Here is a 15,500-nt window from a genome sequence, read left to right on the forward strand (position 1 = left end):
CCCAGATATGTTGTGCTGTCTTGCCAACTCCTATGATAGAGTTGTCAAGACAGGACAGAGAGATCTATGGTCAGGCTACCTTCAATCCACCATTTCACCCAGTTCCTTTTTAGCAAAGCCCCCGCTGTGCCCCAGACAATGACCATATGAGTTGGCAAGGCAGCACAAGCTGATCTGAGACCAGGCTAGATCGAAGGAGCATTCACTTCCAATGAGACATCTTGGATTACGAACCCATGGCCAGCAGTGTAGCTCTCCCAGGCCAGATGGGAGCTAAGTAAACATAAGAGACGAACTTTAGCGGGGAAAAAAACAGCGAGAGGAATAAACTGGGTATTAAATCATTGGCTGGTTTTGGACTACGCCTGCGTCCCAAATGGCATCCGGTCCCTTACATAGTGCAGTACTATGGACCCTGGTCAAAAGTAGTGCACTATGTAGGGAATGGGGTGCCATTTGGGACGCACACTAGGTCTGTGATATCTTGGAGATGTACTGTATGGATTTTGGGGGTGGGCAGATGGTGCTCTGGGTGGGTCATATCAAATCCACAGTACAGTCAGAGAGTTCAGCCCCTGGCTTAAAAGCTTTCTGAGATGTATGCATATTCATAAATCGTTTCAAAAATATATATACAGTATATATGTTCCGGGGAGGTTTGGTGCATCACGTGTACGGTACAGGGAGTGTTTTGTATGGAACATTGAAGACTCAACCTATTCGTTCAGACGCTCTCTTCTGATGAATATGTGAAGGTTTCTTGGATGATGAGTCAATCGTTTGAAATGTGGAGAGAAATAGATTTTTCACCAGATCCATCCGTATTTCAGCTGTAGAGCTATCTCCTCGCATTCTGAAAGACTGTGTAGCAGTAACTCTATTACAGCATCCTGCAGTTTGATCAATATAATCAGAGCAGTGATAAAACTGTGTAAAAAGGTAGAATTTCTGAAGAAAAAAATGACCAGTTGCTGTCTTTTGGCCAAGATGCTGTAGCAGACTTCTCACCTTTTGGTTGAAAACGTTTCTGTTTTAATGCACCAACTAAACACATTCAGCTAAACAAGGCCAGGAAAGCACGATCGCTGGCCAGTCATGTAAAATGTAAAATTATTCCTTCCACAACCCAGAGAAGCAAAGGTTAGAATTCCTGAAGCAAAATGTGCAGTTGTTGACTGTTGTCCAAGAGAAGATAGTCGGTTGCCAGGTTGTAGCAGAATGGTCTGTCCTTATTCCCCCCACAACCCAGGGAAATAGAGTAAAAAAAACACATTTCTGAAGTTAAACGAGCAGTCGTTGTCTGTTTGTCCAAGAGGAGATAGTCGGTTGCCAGGTTGGAGCCGAAATGTCCTAAACCCTTCTCCTTAGTTCCCCATGGAACCACCCACCCACACTAACTGTTGCCTTTGTTTGGACAGGTGACTGCATGGACAACGGGGTGGCCTCTCCCAGCACTGGGGACGATGACGACCCTGACAAGGAAAAGAGGGATCGTCACAACAAGAAGCGAGGAATCTTCCCTAAAGTGGCCACCAACATCATGAGGGCGTGGCTCTTCCAGCACTTGACAGTGAGTAGAGTGGTGGATCACCATTACACGTCTTAGAAGCCAAGCAGTGAGACCTCAATACCGGCGGCCATTTTGAGCTCCATGTCATGCCCTTTAGCCTCAGTTACACTTTATGGGTGTTTAGGGTTGTTGTGACAAGTCTGAAATGTAGCGATGAGGGAGGGGACATCCCCCCTGCTGCCTAGCAGGTTTAGGAGGATTTGGCTGTTGAAATGACTTTTGAAATGACTCCCCCGAAGTTGTCAAACTGAACCATGCATGCGGGTGTGTACGTGTGTGTGTTTTTTTGACTAGTCATGTCAAAGCTATATGGATAATTATTATGTAGATAACTTCTCCCTAACTCTCCTGTCAGTCGCTACAAGTGCAGTGAGTTGTGAGAAAATACTTTGGTTCACATTCACACCATCCAATAGAGCTAGAAGGAAGTAGCAGTAAAAAGAGAGGCCATATTTTCTGTGTCCATCGTCTCACGGATACAGACTGTTAAAGGGAGACATATCTGACAGACACAGACATATCTGATTTACAGCTTTGGCTAAAGCTAGCAAGCTAGTCAATTGGCCAGCAGGCACTGAGAGAGAAACATTGAGAGGATTTTTGCTATGCAGGCATTTCCCCCCCTTTTTCTGTCTGGGCTCCATACAAGGAGAGGCTAAATCGGGATGTCTCGATGGGGGTCAAGGTGGCCGCCAGGACCTACCACTGAACCCGGGGGTGGCTGCAGCCTGCAGCAGATGGGATGCGAGAGAGAGGGAGGAGAGATAACCCAGGTAGAGAGAGGGAGGAAGAGAGGGAGGGAGGGAGAGTTGACCATAGACATTCCCAGGTTCTCTGGAGAGTAAAATGTTGGTGTGTGTGTGTGTGTGTGTGTGTGTGTGTGTGTGTGTGTGTGTGTGTGTGTGTGTTTGTGTGTGTGTGTGTGTTTGTGTGCATTGCCAGTTAAGTCGTATTTAGAACAATGAGCACAGTATCTTCCATTTCCACCGTATCGATTCTCAACGACTTGGTAAAGGTTCGTGCATGTGGTCTAGCAAGCTGGCTGCGGATGTGTGTGTGCGTATGTGTGTACCAGGAATCCTGGTGAGAAAGGGGGGGGGGCACTCTTGCCCCTCCAGCAGGGAACCACAGGCCTTTTCTTCCTCTTTTCATCCCCCCAGCTCCCCAAAGAAAAGGTCATTTATGTGATAGGGTAATGGGACGAAACCCAGGCGCTCAGATTGTTGCCATGCCCACTACATTGTGGGAGGTTCTACTTAAATTGTCGGGTCGTAACCATGGTGAGGGGGGTAGGAGGCAGGGTGAGGAGTGAGGGAGGGCTTAGCAAGCACCCTCCCTCCCTAATTTTTTTATTAATAATTCGTTTTTTTTCCATTTGTTCTTTTTTTCTTCTCTTAGTTGTGCACATAATATTTAAGCTTGTGAGTGAGAGGGGAGCCACAGCTTGTAAAAGAGAAACCACAGCAGCACGTGCTGTTTTCTTCACATGTTTTCGCTTCTCTTTTTACAAAGTGTTTCATGTAAAAAGCAAAAACCAACTGGAAGGCATAATCCCTGTTAATGCAATTAGAGGCTAATTTGCCACCCTCTTGCTCACAGATGTGCTGCAATAACAACGTGTGCTCCAACCCTGCAAGCACATTCTACACAAACCTGAGCAGAAACAGGTGGGAAAGAAGTTGTACTGGGTCGCTAAGCATACTGTAACTTTGTTTATTGAAATTGGGTTTGAATAAATGACAAGTTACCTGTCATTTAAAAAACACCCAAATCTGTGAGTTACAGAATGCTTTGGTAACACAGAGGTGAAGAGAACTTCTGAACTGTCAAACTGCTCAGTTAGACAAGTAGGTTGGAGATGGCCTAATTCCTGAACCTTAGAGTGCACATAACCCATGCAGAAACATTTTCTCCTGCTTTCCTGTCCTCTGAAATAAAAATAATGTCCTCCTAAGCAGAAAAAAAGAGTCTGGCTGGCGTTTCACAGGAAGCCCCTGAAATGACCTCATCCCCTCTCGTCCTGGGATCATCAAAGGTCAAAGTTCGACAGGTCATTTGAACCCATTCGTCATTGGTTGTTTGCTGCCAGAGCCACCTTGGATGTTGACGTGCCAATCACCCATAGCAAACTGTGGTGTGCCACACAGCAGTCTATACCCTGGCAGGGAATCCCTGTCCCATGCCAACGGTAGCCAGCCAACCCCATCCCCCTCCCCGTTCCCCCTCCCACCGTCTACCCAAAGGCACATTTATAATGCGGTCTTGCCCTGATGTCATTAGATCGGGGACATGCAATGATACAAATTACAAATTTACTATGGTCTGGTCTCTGGTCTCTCCTGCCCACCCAAAAAGTCCCTGGGCTTCCATATACACACTGTGTATTTACTGTCCTCCCCCCCACCCCCAAACCACCCCGACTAGCGCCACTCATGTACGTGTGACGAATCAATCCATCCATATTCATATTTGTAAATTCAATTTAGTCCCCGGGCTTACGGTTCCTGATTATTCCTTAATTCTATCCAAGCAAGCACTCAGAATCGTTGGCGCCACCCAATTAAAGAATAAAGAACATTACACATGGTGTATAATCTCGTCTCGGCCTCTCAGACTAAAAATATGTCCTTCTCTTTTTAGCTGAATGCGCCCCTTTGTTGGGGTAGCAATATCTGAAGTTCTTCTCGCCACTGTTTTTAAACCTTTCTTTTAGTTCCTCTGTTCTCGATGCCCATTTGAGTTATTTGAGTTCCAGGGAAATATTTGGAAGTAATGAGAAGACGATTATTGGAGTCAGTGGCTATCCCATTCCCTACATAGTGCACTACAAGCCCATAGGGCTTTGGCCAAAAGTAGTGCACTATGTATGGAATAGGGTACCATTTGAGACACACACAAAGAAGGGAGGAGCAGAAAGAAGGGGCAGCCAAACATGGTATTTTTAGGAGACCTGTGGGGCATCTGAGTTCATTTATCCAATGCTGGCGCCCCATTGTGTCAGGGCATGGTCTTCGCTCTTTCTCTGGGTCCCTCACCCTGCAGTGAAAACATCATCCATTACCTTTTTGACAGGCCCCCAGGGACCTCCAGGGGCTTGGGACTCAGCGCCCAGCGGGGGTCGCTTTTATTGACCTCCCCAGAAGTCCAGCATGTGGTCACATACATCACTGGCCGGGGCCTTTTTCTCTGACAAGGTAAATGTGTTTAGATCCGAACAAATAATGAAGTGAAGAGAAGTGGGCTGATGGACAGAGGAGATTGGAGGAGATTGGCAGATGGCACTACATAGTGAATGGGGGAAGCTTTAGTTTGATAGGGAGATGAGTTCAGCAGTTAAACCTGACCCGTTGGTGCAGTGTGGTGTTGCTCTGCAATTCATGTTCTGTCTTGATTGCTTTTCCCAAATAGCAGCCGGACACACATTGGACGCTTTTTGAAGTATTTAGCCTTACTGTAGTTCAATTACATCCCATCTAAAGCCAGGGATCCCTCTAGGGATGCAGTGTTAAATAAAGATGGGTGAACTCTGCAGATCGAGATGACAAAAATCAAGTTTTAAAAAATGGGTAATTTCCCGGAATAGGTGCTTAAGTTTGGTTCAGATACAGTACGTTTACCTGCCGCTATTTAGCCGCTCTTCTCAACGCTCACCTCTCGCCCTTGTCCTACTCAGTTGTGTCAGGTTGTGGGTGTGCCGGACCGACCGCCCTCTGAGCAGCTCCTCACTCCAAATGAGGAGTAATTACAACCTCCTAACAGGTTTACTGGTCCAGTAAACAACATAATCACCCTCCCAAAACTTCTCCTGAATTGGCCCGGTCTGATCGTTCAGTCGTGAACTCAAAGAGCTCGCAGCTCAAACCCCCATTTGCTCACAGCAACCCTTCCCTCCAACCAGCAGGTGTGGAACAGAGTGGCAAGCCCCCCTGCCTCCCCTCTTACCCCATTGCCGTGAAATGCCACGTATTCTGTTACTGCCGTTTACTAATGAGATTGGTCAGTAGTAGGTACTCCCACTCATTAGAGGCCCTTGTTTGGGGGGTGAGGGGGGGGGGGGGGGGGGGGGGTTGGTTGGCGCGCTCCATCGCTGGGGATAGCAGCAGAGGAATGTAGCCTGGGGCTTTGGGCCCTGTTTAAGGCCTTCATTGGCCTGCCTGGTTGCCTGCCTGCCTGGCTGGCTGGCTGGCTGCTAGGTGGGAGGCTGGTGGGAGACTGGTTCAGCTGGCCTGTCACCACCTAGGCTGCCTCACAACCCACAGCCCAGCGGCAGCCACTTAGTGGTCGACACTAGGCAAGTCAGGGCCCACTATATGAGTTGTAGTGTATTGTGTTGTAGGAGAGTGGAAGAGTGTATGATGTGTGTGTGTGTGCGTATGTGTACAGTATGTCCATGTGTGTATGTGTGAGTGCGTACGGCATTGTGCGTATTCTCGCACATATGCTTGTGTGTGTTTACTACCTCCTCTAACCAACACCTCTCCAACACGGACTCTCTTGCTAGTTTGACAGTAAAGCCCCCTTTCCATTTGATGTGTTTAGACCTGCCTGCTAGGATCGACCTGGTTGATTATGCTTCCCTCTGTTGCTGTTAATGTGGTGCTGAAAGGCATGGCGACGGGGTGTTCCCCTCAGAGTGGTCAGGCTGGCTGGAAGTGGAGTGGGAGAGGGAGGGACATAGAGGCCTGTTGACTGTTGATAGTTGTAGTATTCCATGCTAATAGTTGAAATAAAGTGACATTCATTTTCAGGTAGTCAGTTGTTTTGGAAACTAGGCCAAGTTACATTCATTTTCAGGTAAAGTTAGTTGTTTTGGAAACGAGGCCAAGTTTTCATTTTCAGGTAGAGTTAGTTGTTTTTAAAAGCCAGTTGCTTGAAATATAAGACACGGTACTTTCAGTTTCAGGTAGAGTCAGTTGTTTGGAATTCTAAGCTAAGTTAGGCTAATTTTCAGGTAAATTCTTTCGAAGCTAAGCCAAGTTCCATTCATTTTCAGGTTAGTTGTTTGAGCTAAGCCTTAGCGCAGCTCTGTTTCCCCCAGATATTTGTGTTGATCTGCACTACTTTGTTGCTGTTGGTGCCCTCCGTCTCATTGGAGATTTGGTGTCAGTTAGCCATTCACCCGGAAGGCATGGTTTCGATCTGTCCCAGCATGCTAGAGCGCAGTTCTTGCCTGAGCATGGCGTGGCTGCTAGCTGGTAGCAGATCTGTGTCAGAGTGCTCCGAGTATAATGTCCCTATAGGCACAAATCTAGGATCAGTTTTAAATGCTATAAATCCTAACGGTAACCGTTACAGTGAAAAATCACAAACTGACTTTGGATCAGCGTTGAGAGGCAACTTTATCTTCCTCGTGTCAGAGCCAAGGGTCATGTCCAGTAGGGAGAAAACTTTTAAAACAGAGCAAAAAGGGGTGGTACTGAACTTCAATAGGAACACATATTTTATGTTTTTTGTTGCAAATCCTTTTGCTACAGTGTGCCCTACTGAACAGGACCCAGGCCACAGTGCTGATTACAGGGTTGGAGATAGCCCGCCTTAACTCTGGGGCGGTTAGAGCTTCTAGTCCTTGCTAACAGGATTATAATTCATAATGAGCGGGTGGGTCGGGATTAGGTCCCGGAGTGGAAACTCTGAAATTAGGCCTGAGGTTACCAGCCTTTCTTATGTGTGTGTGTGTGTGTGTGTGTGTGTGTGTGTGTGTGTGTGTGTGTGTGTGTGTGTGTGTGTGTGTGTGTGTGTGTGTGTGTGTGTGTGCGCTCACATGTGCATGTGTGTGTGCGCGTGTGACTGTGCTTTCACTTTTGTGTTCTGGGAAGATGTTACGGTATCTTAACTTGTTTTTCCTTCTGAATGTCTTTGAGTTTTTCAAATTTTCTCGTAAATGTTTTGCTGCTATTTTCCCTTCTGTTAGTTGCTAGAATTATCCACGTTATTCAGGAACAAAGGCCACTGGGAGGAACATGGAACATGTCCGGCAGACAGTGAGGGACAATTTGATGAGGCGACACCGAGATGGTCACTTTCTGTGGCGAATTAGACTCCGTTTAGGCCAATTACCTACAATCAAATCACATGGAAACAAGAGGGCGAGGCAACCATTACCAATTGATTCAGCGGCGAAGATAATAACTCAGTAACACCAAAGACCCTCTCTCTGTCGCCACAGAAAAAGGATGTGGCCGATAAACATTCTCCAGGTGTAAAGCGTGTCATTTCTACCTTTGTGCCTATGTAGAATTGGCCTGCGGGTGTTTGGCATCTCAGATGGTTGGAACTGGTCACAGTGGTGGTCTGATTTCTAATGTTCAATAACATTCAATGTTATGAAGCGTTGGGACAGTAGATGTTTGGACCTTTTCCTCTTATGGTCAATCCACAGTTTGAGCTCATTTCCTATATCCTAGCTCCCGTATTCTCACTGACTTGAGAGGTCTGGAGATGGTTGAAAGCCACAGGCTTGTTTTAGTTACTGACATAGTGCTCGCCTATCCAGTTCTTTCAGATTAGGGAGTAGGAGGGGAAAGTAAATAGAACAGGGAGCGCTGTTAAATGCATTGGGATTCTTCCCGTGTGACTTACACTCCCATCTCTACACCCGAGTACACACACACACTCCACACGCCTGTATCTATATCCCCCCACCGCTAAGAGAACCAGCTCAACCTACTCTAGGGCGTATCAGGAGCTTTTGGTTGTGTGTGTGTGTGTGTGTGTGTGTGTGTGTGTGTGTGTGTGTGTGTGTGTGTGTGTGTGTGTGTGTGTGTGTGCGCGCGCATGTGCAAAGCACCAGTAGCACCCATAATTAATGTAGCACACACACACACACACACCATTAATTATGCTCCATTTCATATTGCCCTAATGAGTCTTTGGAGCCACACCTCCGTTTGTTCACGCTAATTAGCCGGCGCTGCTTTTAGGCACAACAACACAAACAACACAAAATATGTTTTTTGTTTTCTTTCAGTTACTATTTCCTTAATATTTATATGTTCTTTATTTCTCTTTTTCTCATTGAAACAGCATCCTTACCCTTCGGAAGAGCAGAAGAAACAACTGGCCCAGGACACGGGGTTAACGATCCTACAAGTCAACAATTGGTAAGTTGGATTGGGGCTGTTTGGTGTCTGCATGTGTTTACATGGCAGTAATTCTTTGGTTACGGCCCAAATGTCACCCTATTTCCCATAGGGCTCTGGTCAAAAGTAGTGCACTATATAGGGAATAGGATGCCGTTTGGGATGCAGCCGTAGTTAGTTTACCCCAACCCAGGCAACCTGGGTCTAATGATTTGAATGATTCATTCCTCTGGGAACACCCGACTGAAAATATCCCCCTTACAGTTTGTTGGCTTCAGTTAATTGGAATGAGAGGAAACCTGTATAATAGTTCCAGTGGTGCGGGGTGCATTTACTACAGTATTTACTAATCTGAAAGAAGAAACTAGGACATTTCACTGTACTTTGATCTATTTTATGAATAAATATCCACAGTTATTAACGAAGTATGAGGTAGTAGCCTGCCAGGGGTTTAATTCTGTCTGGTTATGGAGGCAAAATTGTAGACAAGTATGATGATTCAACCACTATATGAGAAATCTCAATCTTGACATGTACAGATGTACAGACATCCTATCCAATTGAACACTAGCCTATACACAGCAATATACATGAGCAAATACAGAATACAGAATACAGAATACAGAAAATGCAATCAATGGTTTATGGTATAACTCTACACCATTCCAACCACTGTTTAGCCTTTAAATGCATGCACTATGCACAGTATTTCCCTATATGCATCTGTCAAAATATATACCCACAGAACAATCCTCTGTCAATCCTACAGCTATTGTCTGCAGTAATCATTTGCCTATGAACTGGAGTTATACTGTTAGCACTGAGGTGGTTTGCCCTAGTCGGAAGTCCACTGTGTGCAGCTCAGCCTGCACTATCAGCTCAGACATAAATATCACTGTCATGTCTACCTCTGATAAGCCTCCCAGTAAAGTAATAAAAACAATCACGAATGCTAAAAACAGCCCAGATTAACATATAGCCTACCCCAACGGCATTCATCACTATTGCAGTTGTTAATGTATATTATTACTTTTTTCATTACAATTTGTGTTGTTTTTATTTCAGTCAATAGTCATGGTGCTCCCCGGTGGTCATTCCATCCCACCACAACCCCTCAATAGCCTTTACTCTGCCTCCACCCCAATGGACATGTGTTTAGTCATCACTGCCACAGTTGTTATTATGTATATACTGCTATTTCTATTTCTATTGTTGTTTTTTATGACCATTTTCATTATTTTATTTCACTTAGTCCTGCATGTTGAAGCTCGAAGCCTAAGATTTTTACTGTACCCTGCAATCACACTGGCAACCCTGTACATATTACTATTAAACCCTCTGAATCTGATTCTGATTCAATAATTTGCTAGTAACAGATAACATTCATATACTGACTATCTCTGAAACTCACTTAGGTAATACCTTTAATTATACAGTGGTAGCAATACATGGTTTCAACATCTTCAGAAGAGACAGGAATGCCAATGGTGGTGTTGCCGTTTATGTCCAGAGTCATATTCCTGTAAAGCTTAGAGAGGATCTCATGTCAAATGCTGTTGAAGTAATATGGCTACAGGTTCACCTGCCTCACCTAAAGCCCATTCTGGTGGGAAGCTGCTATAGACCACCAAGTGCTAACAGTCAGTATCTGGATAATATGTGAGAAATGCTTGATAATGTATGTGATATCAACAGAGAGGTCTATTTTTTTGTGTGATGTAAATATTGACTGGCTTCCATCAGGCTGTTCACTCAAGAAAAATATTCAAACTGTAACCAGTGCCTGCAACCTGGTTCAGGTTGTCAGTCAACCTACCAGGTTATTTACAAAAAATAATATTTATTTATTTTATTTAACCTTTATTTAACTAGGCAAGTCAGTTAAGAACACATTTTTATTTACAATGACTGCCTACACCATGAAAATCCGGACGATGCTGGGCCAATTGTGCGCCACCCTATGGGACTCCCAATCACGGCCGATTGTGATACAGCCCGAGTGGAATTCACAGGTATGAAATCATCCACATGTATTGATCACATCTTTACTAATGCTGGAGAAATCTGCTATGAAGCAGTATCCAAATCCATCAGATGTAATGATCATAATATAGTAGCTATACCTAGGAAAAACAAAGTTCCAAAGGCTGGGCCTAATATAGTGTATAAGAGGTCATACATATATGTAAAGAATATTTGCTGTTTAATGAGGAGCAACCAGACACTGCACTTGACACATTTATAAAATGGCTTATTCCAGTTACTAATAAGTATGCACCCATTAAGAAATGGACTGTAAAAACGGTTAATAATGAGGAATTGAAAAATTGTATGGTTGAGAGGGATGAGGCTAAAGGAATGGCAAATAAGTCTGGCTGTACAGCCGATTGGGAAACAAACTGTAAATTGAGAAATCATGTGACTAAACGGAACAAAAATAAGAAGAAACTGTACTATGAATCAAAGATAAATTATACAAAGAATGATAGTAAAACGCTTTGGAGCACGTTAAATTAAATTTTGGGCAAAAAGACAAACTCGGCCCCATTCATTGAATCAGATGGCTCATTCATCACAAAACCCATTGATATTTTCATGACCCATTGATACTTTAATGAGTATTTCATTGGCAAGACTAGTAAACTTAGGCATGACATGCCAACCACAAATTCTGAACCTACACATCCATGCATAACTGAACAAATAATGAAAGACAACTATTGACATTTTTTATTCCGTAAAATGAGTGTGGAAGAGGTGAGAATAGTACCGTTGTCTATCAACAATGACAAGCCACCTGGGTCTGACATCTTGAATGGAAAACTACTGAGGATGATAGCAGACTGTTTTTCCACTCCTCTTTGCCATCTCTTCAATCTAAGCCTACAGGAAAGGGTGTGCCCTCAGGCCTGGAGGGAAGCACAATTAATTCTGCTACCAATAATAGCAAAGCAAACAAACAACCGACCAATCAATCTGTTACCATTTCACAGTAAAGAAATTAACATATTTTCGGCACGCTTATAGGGAAGGTCATTTGACATGAACGGCACTTAAACAAATGACTGATGATTGTCTGGGAGAAATTTATAATATTAAGATTGTGGGAGCTGTTTTGTAAGACTTCAGGGCAGCTTTGACATTATCAATCATATTCTGTCTGCTGGAAAAATGTATGTGTTATGGATTTACATCTCCTGCTATATTGTGTATCGAGAGTTACCTGTCTTAACAGAACACAGAGAGTGTTCTTTAATGGAACCCTCTCCATCATAATCCAGGTAAAGTCAGGCATTCCCCAGGGCAGCTGTCTAGGCCCCTTACTTTTTAAAATCTTCACAAATGACCTGCCACTGGCTCTGAGTAAAACCTGTGTGTCTATGTATGCTGATGACTCAACACTATACACGTCAGCTACTACAGCGACTGAAATGACTGCAACACTTAACAAAGAACTGCAGTCAGTTTCAGAATATGTGGCAAGAAATATGTAAGTTAGTCCTAATTATTTCAAAAACTAATAGCATTGTATTTGGGACAAATCATTCACTAAACCCTAAACCTTAATTAAAATTTGTAATGCATAATATGGAAATTGAGCAAGTTGAGGAGACTAAACTGCTTGGAGTAACCCTGGATTGTAAACTGTCATGATCAAAACATATTGATGCAACAGTTGCTAAGATGGGGAGAGGTCTGTCCATAATAAATCGCTGCTCTGCCTTCTCAACAACGCTATCAACATGGCAGGTCCTACAGGCCCTAGTTTTGTTTCACCTGGACTACCCTTCAGCTCTTTGGTCAGGTACCACAAAGAGGGACTTACAGTTGGCCCAGAACAGGGCAGCACAACTGGCCCTTAAATGTACACAGAGAGCCACATGGAACATTTATAATATGCATGTCAATCTCTCCTGGACCAAAGTAGAGGAGAGATTGACTTCATCATTACTTGTATTTGTGAGAAGTATTAACATGTTGAATGCAGCTGTCTTTTAAAACTACTAGCACACAGCTCAGACACCCATGCATACCCCACAAGACATGCCACCAGAGGTCTATTCACAGTCCCCAAGTCCAGGACAGACTATTGGAGGCCCACAGTACTACATAGAGCCATGACTACATGTAAGTGGAGCAAAAAAGTATTTAGTCAGCCACCAATTGTGCAAGTTCTCCCACTTAAAAAGATGAGAGGCCTGTAATTTTCATCATAGGTACACTTCAACTATGACAGACAAAATGAGAAAAAAAATCCAGAAAATCACATTGTAGGATTTTTAATTAATTTATTTGCAAATTATGGTGGAAAATAAGTATTTGGTCACCGACAAACAAGCAAGATTTCTGGCTCTCACAGACCTGTAACTTCTTCTTTAAGAGGCTCCTCTGTCCTCCACTCGTTACCTGTATTAATGGCACCTGTTTGAACTTGTTATCAGTATAAAAGACACCTGTCCACAACCTCAAACAGTCACACTCCAAACTCCACTATGGCCAAGACAAAAGAGCTGTCAAAGGACACCAGAAACAAAATTGTAGACCTGCACCAGACTGGGAAGACTGAATCTGCAATAGGTAAGCAGCTTGGTTTGAAGAAATCAACTGTGGGAGCAATTATTAGGAAATGGAAGACATACAAGACCACTGATAATCTCCCTCGATCTGGGACTCCACGCAAGATCTAACCACGTGGGGTCAAAATGATCACAAGAACGGTGAGCAAAAATCCCAGAACCACACGGGGGGACCTAGTGAATGACCTGCAGAGAGCTGGGACCAAAGTAACAAAGCCTACCATCAGTAACACACTACGCCACCAGGGACTCAAATCCTGCAGTGCCAGACGTGTCCAGGCCCGTCTGAAGTTTGCTAGAGAGCATTTGGATGATCCAGAAGAAGATTGGGAGAATGTCATATGGTCAGATGAAACCAAAATGTAACTTTTTGGTAAAAACTCAACTTGTCGTGTTTGGAGGACAAAGAATGCTGAGTTGCATCCAAAGAACACCATACCTACTGTGAAGCATGGGGGTGGAAACATCATTCTTTGGGGCTGTTTTTCTGCAAAGGGACCAGGACGACTGATCCGTGTAAAGGAAAGAATGAATGGGGCCATGTATCGTGAGATTTTGAGTGAAAACCTCCTTCCATCAGCAAGGGCATTGAAGATGAAACGTGGCTGGGTCTTTCAGCATGACAATGATCCCAAACACACCGCCCGGGCAACGAAGGAGTGGCTTTGTAAGAAGCATTTGAATGTCCTGGAGTGGCCTAGCCAGTCTCCAGATCTCAACCCCATAGAAAATCTTTGGAGGGAGTTGAAAGTCCGTGTTGCCCAGCAACAGCCCCAAAACATCACTGCTCTAGAGGAGATCTGCATGGAGAAATGGGCCAAAATACCAGCAACAGTGTGTGAAAACCTTGTGAAGACTTACAGAAAACGTTTGACCTCTGTCATTGCCAACAAAGGGTATATAACAGAGTATTGAGATAAACTTTTTTATTGACCAAATACTGATTTTCCACCACAATTTGCAAATAAATTCATTACAAATCCTACAATGTGATTTTCTGGATTTCTTTTCTTCCCATTTTGTCAGTCATAGGTGAAGTGTACCTATGATGGAAATTACAGGCCTCTCATCTTTTAAGTGGGAGAACTTGCACAATTGGTGGCTGACAAAATACTTTTTTGCCCCACTGTATATTCCACATCAAGTAACTTGTGCAAGCAGTAACATCTGATTTAAAAAACAGATTAAAATACACCTTATGTTACAGCGGGGACTGTGAAGAGACACACACAGGCACAGACACACGCATACACACACATGATAACATACACACTATACACACACGTACACATAGATTTTGTGTTGTAGATGTGTGGTAATAGAGTAGTGGCCTGAGGGCACACACTTAATGTGTTGTGAAATCTGTAGTGAAATGTAATGTCATGTTTTTAATTGTATATAACTGCCTTAATTTTGCTGGAACCCAGGGAGAGGGGATCCATAATATACACTGCTCAAAAAAATAAAGGGAACACTTAAACAACACAATGTAACTCCAAGTCAATCACACTTCTGTGAAATCAAACTGTCCACTTAGGAAGCAACACTGATTGACAATACATTTCACATGCTGTTGTGCAAATGGAATAGACAACAGGTGGAAATTATAGGCAATTAGCAAGACACCCCCAATAAAGGAGTGGTTCTGCAGGTGGTGACCACAGACCACCTCTCAGTTCCTATGCTTCCTGGCTGATGTTTTGGTCACTTTTGAATGCTGGCGGTGCTTTCACTCTAGTGGTAGCATGAGACAGAGTCTACAACCCACACAAGTGGCTCAGGTAGTGCAGCTCATCCAGGATGGCACATCAATGCGAGCTGTGGCAAGAAGGTTTGCTGTGTCTGTCAGCGTAGTGTCCAGAGCATGGAGGCGCTACCAGGAGACAGGCCAGTACATCAGGAGACGTGGAGGAGGCCGTAGGAGGGCAACAACCCAGGAGCAGGTTTGCTACCTCCGCCTTTGTGCAAGGAGGAGCAGGAGGAGCACTGCCAGAGCCCTGCAAAATGACCTCCAGCAGGCCACAAATGTGCATGTGTCTGCTCAAACGGTCAGAAACAGACTCCATGAAGGTGGTATGAGGGCCCGACGTCCACAGGTGGGGGTTGTGCTTCCAGCCCAACACCGTGCAGGACGTTTGGCATTTGCCAGAGAACACCAAGATTGGCAAATTCGCCACTGGCGCCCTGTGCTCTTCACAGATGAAAGCAGGTTCACACTGAGCACATGTGACAGACGTGACAGAGTCTGGAGATGCCATGGAGAACGTTCTGCTG

The 15,500-nt window shown here is 44.3% G+C and overlaps 1 protein-coding gene across 3 annotated transcripts in view; it reads left to right on the forward strand.

The window, feature by feature from the left end:
* LOC110493733 (homeobox protein Meis1) overlaps window positions 1–15,500 on the forward strand; it is a 37,497-nt gene that overhangs the window by 10,037 nt on the left and 11,960 nt on the right. For all 3 annotated transcript variants that reach the window (XM_036949735.1, XM_021568165.2, XM_021568166.2), the window contains exons 8-9: window positions 1,419–1,570; window positions 8,594–8,670. In XM_036949735.1, coding sequence (XP_036805630.1) covers window positions 1,419–1,570; window positions 8,594–8,670 — 229 coding nt within the window. The remainder of the gene's footprint in view (window positions 1–1,418; window positions 1,571–8,593; window positions 8,671–15,500) is intronic.

Source organism: Oncorhynchus mykiss, chromosome 17 (genome assembly GCF_013265735.2).
Source record: "Oncorhynchus mykiss isolate Arlee chromosome 17, USDA_OmykA_1.1, whole genome shotgun sequence".
Lineage (NCBI taxonomy): Eukaryota > Metazoa > Chordata > Actinopteri > Salmoniformes > Salmonidae > Oncorhynchus > Oncorhynchus mykiss.